The sequence below is a fragment of the Etheostoma cragini genome, chromosome 2 (assembly GCF_013103735.1).
Source record: "Etheostoma cragini isolate CJK2018 chromosome 2, CSU_Ecrag_1.0, whole genome shotgun sequence".
Classification (NCBI taxonomy): Eukaryota; Metazoa; Chordata; class Actinopteri; order Perciformes; family Percidae; genus Etheostoma; species Etheostoma cragini.
This window is the reverse complement of record NC_048408.1, coordinates 17,864,604-17,874,190: the sequence shown is the minus strand read 5'-3', so window position 1 is coordinate 17,874,190 and position 9,587 is coordinate 17,864,604. Positions and strand designations below refer to the sequence as shown.

The 9,587-nt window shown below is 40.5% G+C and overlaps 1 protein-coding gene across 1 annotated transcript; it reads left to right on the top strand.

The window, feature by feature from the left end:
- Positions 1–2,495: 2,495 nt before the first annotated feature.
- On the top strand, positions 2,496–5,614 carry s1pr5b (sphingosine-1-phosphate receptor 5b). The gene is made up of 2 exons (XM_034900309.1): positions 2,496–2,605; positions 3,929–5,614. Exon 2 carries the CDS (start codon positions 4,175–4,177, stop codon positions 5,402–5,404), a length of 1,230 nt encoding a protein of 409 aa, XP_034756200.1. The 5' UTR covers positions 2,496–2,605; positions 3,929–4,174; the 3' UTR covers positions 5,405–5,614.
- Positions 5,615–9,587: the final 3,973 nt, after the last annotated feature.

The following is a 9,587-nucleotide window of genomic DNA, read 5'->3' as shown; positions in this document are numbered from 1 at the left end:
CACCACTGTTCCATGTCTTCGCCATTTGTGGATAATGGCTCTCACTGTGGTTCGCTAGATTCCCAAAGCTTTGGAAATTTATAATTTATTGGCTTTATAACCCTTTCCAGACTGATAGATCTCAATTACTTTCTTTCTCAATTGTTCCTGAATTTCTTTGGGTCTCGGCATGATGTGTAGCTTTTAAGGATCTTCTGGTGGACCTTACTGTGTCAAGCAGCTCCTATTTAAGTGATGCCTTGATTGTGAACAGGTGTGGCAATAATCAGGCCTGGGTGTGGCTAGAGAAATTGAACTCAGGTGTGGACAACCACAGTTATAGTATGTTTCAACAAGGGGGGCAATCACTTTTTCACACAGGGCCATGATGGTTAGGATTTTTTTTTCACCTTTAATAATAAACACCTTCATTTACAAATTGCATTTTGTGTTTACTTGTGTTGTCCTCTACTATTGTTTAAATTGGTTTGATGTTCCGAAACACTTAAGTGTGACAAACATGCAAAGGAACAGGCAATGAGAAAGGGGGCAAACACTTTTTCACACCACTGTACATGCACATGCATACAGTGATGCAAATAGGCTGTGGTCATCATTTGAGAAGAGGAAGTTCATGTTTTTATTCCATCCAACGGCTTGGACTGATCCCATTTTAATTGCTGTTTTGATGCAAAGTCCCAAGCATGTTTTTATTAAGTTGGCTCGGGGGTATTGTGCCTTTTTGATCTGTTGTTCCATTTATATCCGTCACCATGTCAGCAGTCACATTTAGGTTATTCCAGTTCCACCTGCCCATGTATTACCTGCTAGGAAACCTGACCCTATCTGATCTTCTGGCTGGGATTATATGGCCGACATCATCATGTCCAAAGCTAATACTTTAAAACTGCATGGTTCCGACGGTTCTTCAGGGAGGGAGGGGGCTTCATCACTCTGGTTGCCTCTATTATTAGTCCGCTTGCCATTGCAATTGAATGCCATGTTACTGTAGTGACTATGAGGCCATACCATGGCGCAAACATCACACTTAGGTTATCAGGAGCCCAAAAAGCCGGCATGTGACCCTGTCAGACACAAACACAAAAGTCAGAGTGAAATATAAAAGAGATGTGACATAAAAGAAAAATATACTGGATGCTTGTGTATTTTCCACATTTAGACACAAATGTACACAAGTGAGCCGGAGAAACCCTCAGCTAAACCAGGTAATCAAACAGCAAACAGGTGTAGTTGATGGATAGTCAAACAAACCCTGAAGTGTGACGTATCAGAGCAACATCCGGATAAAGAGCAGGACTTCCAACTGACAAAACACAGTGGGTAGGGAGAGTAAATTAGGTGTCCCAGCAAATGCAAAGTAACTGATGTTTCTGATGTGTTCAGGGGATAGTGGGTTTGTGTGTTTCTGGACATGTCATCATGTTAATCACTGGCTTTGAAACATTCAAAATACAAGTAAAAGTTTTATTTGAGGTTCATACAGTGTACCTCTCCCCTTTTTAATTTTTTCCTGCTAAACCCTCTGCACGCCCTGCAGGGGATGTTTAGCAGGTGAGCTGCTAAAGCGTGTCAAAGCAAGCTGCACTCTCATTGACAGGCTCTGGGAATTAAGATGCCATCATTGCGACATACACCATGTGAATCGGATTTGCTTCAATTCCCTGGCTGCATAAGCATGGGGTTGTAAAATAGATAATCGTGGGAGCAATAAATCTAAACTCAAGAACAACAAAAGATTAGTGTCTATTTCAGTTGGCTCAGGGAATTTGGGGAATTGTTACTGAGCCGTGTCTTTCAAAAACTGGTTGAACAGCACAACAGCAGCTTGTATTTCGTTATTTCGAAATTTGTGTTTATTTGAACACATGAACTCCTGAAAATTGAAGGCAAATAATATAATAATTTGATGTAATATGGATCGCTCTTAGTGCACTTTCTGATGTTTTTGCAGTCTTGCAAATGTTTCCTGCTCAGCAGCTGATTGACAGTGGCAACACCTGTAGTATTCTTGTAGCTAACATACTGTACTGTACATTGCATGTAGCGCTCTCATTTACCTAATTCTGGGGAAGGTTTGAGGAGGAGGCTTGTGTAAGCAAAGTTAACTGCTTTTCATGTTATCATTGTACACAGATAAGGTAAATGGACTGTATTTATGAAGCGCTTTTCTAGTCTGAATGACTACTCAGAGGGCTTTTATACAGTACAGGAACCATTCACACACTCATGCTTATCAAATAAATATCCATTTGAACACCGATAGTGCAGCATTGGGAGCAACTTGATTACACTGACGGGCTTTAATGAGATAATGTAAGGCTCGCTGCAGCTCATCTGACAATCACTATGATAAAATCTTAAAGTGTGCAGCCAGAAGAATTTTCTTTTGCTATATATGTGTGTTTGTTAATGTATGAGAGAGAGAGAGAGAGAGAGAGCAAGAGGGAGAAAGTGAGTTTGGGTTAAGACCAACCCCCTTTAGCATGTTTCAACTGGTCTTACTTGACTTCCTCTGCCTTGTCAGTTTGACTGTGAATCACTTGGATTCTCCTCACCGAAAAGCATATGAAGTGCAGGATAAGGGAAACGTTACATCCATATCAAGGTAAAATCTTTGTGATTCTTTTTTTCTTCTGATGCAATATGGGATAGACGTAATAGATATGATTGCATTGTTTCATGTTTATACAGAACAGGATGTTAGGGGAAACAAGTATTTTATTTTTTACTTTAGAGGGTTTTTTGTGATTGGTTTTGTTTTACCGTAATGTTCAAACGAATCTATGGCTTAATGACACTATTTACATCTGAGGAAAATAAAGGCTGCAGACACTTTTAATCTAAACTTTACAGGAGATTGGGCTATAAGCAACATATGGTACAAAAGTCAAAAAAAAGAAACTGGTTTTATTTTAAACAATTCAGTATTTTTTTGAAAAAAATTCTTATTATTTTAAACAAAATTGCTGATTCTTGTGATTATAACACACATTTTGTCGCATGATGGATAATTGACATTGAGATACAAGTATTTAATCAGGATCTCATTCAGATATTTATCCATGTCATAGTTTCAATCCATTCAATGCTCAGCTGTTTGCACCAACATGAAAAGGTAATATTCCTTTTTCTAAATCCTTGGCAACAGATTGAATGAGTTAAAGCCTCCAGACCGTTTGTTAAATGTTAACACATGACTCAATTAGAGAGAAAAACATTCCCTCACACGACAGAGATCCAGGAATGCAACCCTAATCACCCCTGATTCTTTTCAGCAATAACAATATAAGTTCAAATAAGTCAACCACAACCTTCAACGTATTCATGATTGCACTTTAACAAATGTCATAAACTTTTGGGCATACTGTTTAAATGTATTTGCATGTGTGGTAGACTTCAAACACACTTCATTCATACTCTGAAAGTGAAATGATGGGGGGGGGGGAGGCTGCTGCATGTGTGCCAAATTAAGTGTGTATGTTGTGATGGTTCTTGTCTAACAACCTTACAGTGATTGATGTACACTTTAAACACAATTGGAAAGACTAAATGTTTGTTTGACATGAAAATGATTCCTCTGTCCTTTTGGACAGTAGTATCCCATTCATAAGGTCATAACTGGGGTTTCAGTTTCATCACAATTTTTACTCAAATGTCACAGGAAAGTAGAAATGTGAGACATACTTTAGACTCTTTCAGTATTCACATCACCACCCTGCGATTGCATTTTCTGTGGGTAAATGTTTTTTAATGTCAGTGTAACATAACTTACTCCTTTTAAAGTGTATACATGTTCACTCAAGGCCTTTCATTGAATTAGGTGTGATTTTTTTTAGGTTAATCTTTAAGATTTGTAGCTTTCAGATACCAGTGGGTCTGCATCTTTTTTTTCCAAATGTTTTCATGCTTTTATCATGTCTTTCTGCAGCGTCTGGACCCTCTGACCAGGAGAAACAGAGCTCAAGAGCACCGTCTCCTGGCAGGAAACATCTAGGGATTCTAGTGGATTACAGTGTATCAACTTCCTCTAATCCCTCCCTTTATTTAAGAAGCTCAGACATTTTTTGTGTATCTTTTTGTACTTGGGAAAATTCTTCACAGCTCCAACTGTGAAAAGAATGTCAACAAAAATGACTTTGTAGCCACTGACTGCAATAGAAGAAAAGCAAAAAAAATGGAGGCTGCAAGATCTGCTCATGCAGGGACTCCCCCCGCTACACCCATATTCCCCACCTCACCTACTCCCTCCTCTCCCGGCTACTTGCAGTTCTTCTGGGAGTACCAGGACAATTCTGTCCTTGTGGAGCATTACAACTACACCGGTAAGCTGCAGAAAGATCGCTACCGCGAAGGACTCAAACCTGAGAACATTGCGTTCCTGGTGGTGTGTCTCCTCATTGTCTTGGAGAACGCTGTGGTTCTTATCGCCATTTGGAGGAACAAGAAGTTCCACCTGCCCATGTATTACCTGCTGGGAAACCTGACCCTGTCTGATCTTCTGGCTGGGATTACGTATATGGCCAACATCATCATGTCCGGAGCTAATACTTTAAAACTGACGCCGTTGCTATGGTTCCTCAGAGAGGGTGGGGTTTTCATCACCCTCGCAGCCTCTATTATTAGTCTGCTTGCCATTGCAATTGAACGCCATGTTACTATGGTGACTATGAGGCCATACCATGGGGCAAAGCGGGGACGGATGTTGGCATTGATTGGTGCAAGTTGGGCCCTGGCAGGGTTTTTGGGGGTCCTCCCAATTTTGGGGTGGAATTGCATCAAGAGACTGGACCAGTGCTCAACAGTTCTCCCGCTTTATGCCAAGAGCTACATCCTCTGCTGCGTGTCTGTGTTCAGTGCTGTGCTCCTGGCCATTGTGGTCCTTTACGCCAGAGTTTTTCGCATTGTCCGCACCAACACACAGCGGCAGCGGCTGGGCTTGTCAGGTAGCATGAGGAAGGGCTTAGCGAGGAAGTCACAGAAGTACATCGCCCTCCTCAAGACAGTCACCATTGTGCTGGGCGTCTTCATCGTCTGTTGGCTACCCCTCTTTGTCCTCCTCCTCCTGGATTTTTTCTGCCCCACCCGCAGTTGTCGCCTGCTCTACAAGGCTGATTATTTCCTGGGAGTAGCTATGGTCAACTCTCTCCTCAACCCCATCATTTATACTCTGACCAGTAAGGACATGAGGAGAGCTATTCTTAGGCTGCTCTGTCGGCCGTGTCTGATGACCAGAGATGGCCAGGTGAAGAAGATAGGGATGCCATTCCTGGAGTGCAGTTTCAGTAAAACTGAAGTGGCATCCCAGAAGTTAGAGGGGGGACCGGAGACGACCATTTCCTCTGGGAACATTATCACCACCCCATCGCCTATTAAAGCCCTTTACCCCAAACTCTTCAAGACATAAGGACTTAGACTGAATAATTGAGTCCATAAGTGTTTGAATGGGCTTCGCACTAAACAGAGGACATCTTCTCAAGAAAAAAAGTTGTGGTTTACTCCAATTTGGAGCATTGCGAGGAACAAAGGATATATGAAATATTTAAGGCACAAGAGAATCACGTTTAGATAGATCACCATGACAATTTAGAAGTAGTGCTGAACTTCATTGTGAGATTATTACAAAACAAAATGCTATAAGGACGCCACTCAAATGTGAACAAGCAAACATACTTTTTATGAGTAGACGCAACAAATGAGTCTCCTTATCTAATTTGCACTGAAAAATCCTTCTGAAAACCCAAAGACTCATGACTGAACAAATGTAAATGCAACATTTTCTGGGTTAATGGTGTGGATGGCTTTTCCCTTTCTTTGCAGTTTCTAATTGAAGGGCCTTGAATACAGCACTAACAGGTCTAAAACATGTGTAGGGTAATCTGTGCATCTGCAGACAGCTGGGTTTTGCTGATTCAAAGGCCCAAGGTGTGCAAAATTTGTTAAGATAAAATCTTGCGGAGCACCCCTACACATGTCTGTGTACGTGATGCAGGGAAAGTTAGATGAAAACTGAAAAAAACACATAAAAGACATCGTGAAGAAGGCTGTGGCATAGTTGTGGGAGGTAGGCGCAGAATTAAAATCCCCCGCTGTTTTGAAATGACAGATGGTTAACTTATCTAGTACCAAGTGGAAAGTTGTTGGGGTTTGGTGTCCGATTTTTTTAAATGTCAGTCTGGCATCTGCAGGAAAACTGCAACAACAACGTAAACAACAAAATGTCATCATATAATGTGAACAGAAAAATATTTCCTTCCATCATGACATGCTGATAGTTTAACTGAAACCAAATCAGCTGCAACTGCATCGCTTGTAATTATAAGCCAAATAAGTTATTATTAATTTACCTTGCAAGTAAAGATATAGATCAATCATCATCATTAAGCTGCAGGACATTTGAGGACAACAGAACGTGCCTGCACTTGTAAGCTGAGCTCATGTGGATTCAGTGCAATTAATCCAATAACCAATACCTTCGCTATCCATCTCGTTAACAGAATATTTCCAGGTATAGTTTAAGGCAGGGGTCTTCAAAGTTTTTAAAGCCAAGGACCTCTTAAGTGAAAGACAGAAGGATCAGGGATCCCATATTACAGTACATATATTGCATTAAGTTGCATTTTAAACTGGGCCTACAATAACGTTTTGGCAGCCTAAAGCCTTTCTACTTACCTTTTTAGAGCATAGGATACTAAGCTATTAGAATTGTTTCTGGTATGATTTTATAAATCAAGTTTTTATGCTGCACAATAGGATGCAAGCCTATCATCAGTGTGTTTTTTTTCCACAAATAGGCTGATTTATATTTGCTAATAATTTGTTGGATTCATGTTAAGAAATTTTACTTTTTTGAAAAATTATTCATAAGTTGCAATGATACAAGTTAGACAGTGTGCGGGGGTTTCTTCGCAACTTTTGACTTACTTAGCACCCTCCATTTTTCTTATTAGGAAATGACATCTATCTTTTTATAAAGATGAGTTTTTGGTGCAGTCTTTCCACACCTTAATTCGTGAATGAGGATTAGTTAGGTGTGCTTTTTTGTACTGTAATTTGTGTAGTGAACCTTTTGTATTTCTGAAGACTTTTCACATCATCTCTATTGTAAATTATATCTATTTTGTTACAAGAAAAGGCAACTTTACCTTTCTTTTCATAAAAGAAATAAAATGTTTTCTTAAAGTATACAGAAGAGTTGTTGATCTTATTTTACTGTGCGTATCTGTGTATATTAGAGAGGTTGAGTCAATGCAAGAACAGTTTTAGAACAAACACCACAGGAAGTCAACCCCCTTGTCTCACATCTGGAAATGGCATTGGCCTAGATACAGCCTTCTTCTCTAAGCTCTGCATGTCTCCGGACACCTCAAGCACCACACAATGCACCATTATTAAACACGTTTTTTTTTTTAAATTCTGTGGTTGATATTGGCCACCACCTCACTGAATCCCGCTGTTCATGCTTGTCCTGGCTAAAACAAAGATATATAACATGCAGCTGTCTTACGCTAATGCAAGCTGCAACTTCTATAGACAGGACAAACTCAACAGGCTGTTCCATTCAACTTCTTTCTCTGGTGATGGCTGAAAAATTGGCAATTATTTTTAGCATCAGCAAACAGTGTTTGTACAATAATCAGTTAGTCGGCATCCGCTAACTTTTCACACCTCCCACAGAAAAATGATTGTGCAAAAAGCAACTCAAGACATTTGTTTGCTTCATGCATAGCAAAGTCTAGTGGTACCAAACAGATATTCTGACAAATTGATATATATATAATAAATAGTTGTTTCATTTTTTATTTTACTCCTAGTGACCCATTTATATTTATATTCAGTGCTTTGTGACAGATTTTGCTGCTGTAACACCGGAATGTCCCATTTTTCTTGGGATCAATAAACATCTATCTATCTATCTATCTATCTATCTAAACACCTAAATATCTACAACAAAAGATACCACATGCCACTGGGATACCTTTGAAACGATTTGTTTGGGTCCAGGTAATCCTCCAAATGTTGTCTGTCTCCACCAGCACTGTGCCTGCTGACAGAGGTCAACGGGTCAGGGAATCTTTCTTGGCCCCCAGCTTCCTTCCGGCTGCTGAACTCACACAACAAGCTGGACAGGTAGTCATAAGTCATCTGTCATCAGGACAGTCCTAATCACAGACTTGTATTACAGATGTGCTGATACAGAAACAGCTGTAGTGCTCCCTGTTCCAGCAGAGCTTTGGGAACAAATCAGAGTAGTTTCGTGTGTAATCAACTTGACAAATGTAAAACACATAGATGAAAGTAAATCACGAAACGGATCCTGCTGCTTGGAGGGATTATATCTCCAACCTGGGCTGGGAACGCCTCGGGATCCCCAAGTACAAGCTGGTTAATATGGCTCCGGAAAGGGAAGTTTGGGGTCCCCTGCTGGAGCTGCTGCCCCCTCGACCCGGTACCGGATTAGCGGATGAAGATGGATGGATGGAGACTGCAACTTAAACAGCCTATGCATGAAGAGCAGGCAGGCAGCTTGATGCATGCCTAGGAGTTTCCATTTAGTGCCCCAAGGCTAACCTCACCTGATTCCTCTGACTGGGACTACACACAGAGGGCAGAGTCATCGATCAGCCGGGGACTTCTTGATGAAGGCTGATTCAAGACTTGTCCTATTATGTTAAGGATGTTTCGTGTTGATGCTTCATCATTAATGTCTGACCCCGGGGGAGCAGAGATGATTTATGATTTATTACAGATAATCAGCTGTGAATGTTGGCTATGGGTCTCAACAAAGCTTTACATCAGTGTACCATAATGACTGGCAGCTACCTTCCGGAAGGTTTTTTGACATTGATGTTTTGTGATCTTTTTGGGCCAGTAACTTGAAATGTGTCCTGCATTGACACTGTTGGCTTTTGGTGCCACCTTGTGGCTATTTGCCAGCATAGAGTAGGCCTAGATCTTAAATCCAAACTACTACTGTATTGACCTGAATTGAGTATTTTGAAAGAGGGAGGACAAATTACTGGTGTGTCAGCACCTGCCTAGAGCACAATTCTATTAAACTGGTATGTTCTGAAGGAGCCATTCCTAAAACATGGTGGTGAGACATGGGTCTCCTCACCTTGCTTGACAAGCAAACCAAGGTGAGCTACATATACAAAGAGGGAACAATTTGGGTTAAGGTAATCAAGGATCGCATAGCCATGCCTCTTGAGAACCATTACGTTTTTAGTTAACGCCATTATACAATAACATTATAATAATTTCCTGTTTGAATTTAAAATTGTATTCACGCTGACTAATGCTGAATTTGATTTACGTATTTTTCTTTTAGCTTACTTGTACAAAGATTTAGGCTACTCTTACTCTCCATTACACAATATCGTTTTCAACTTGTCACAAAGTAGCCTACAGTAAACACATGTGACGAGTGTATCACTCAGGTGGTAGCCTATTTATATTATTTGTAACAGACTTGATTGACGTCGAAGCTACAGTTTTTGGCAACCAGCCAACGATTGGCCTCGCTTTTCCTTCACTCTGAGAAGTCCTTCAAAATAAAGAAAGCCCTTCTCGGGACGGCGATCACTTCT

What these genes read in the sequence shown, in the direction of transcription:
- s1pr5b (XM_034900309.1), top strand. Translation starts at nt 4,175, where the DNA reads ATGGAGGCTGCAAGATCTGCTCATGCAGGGACTCCCCCCGCTACACCC.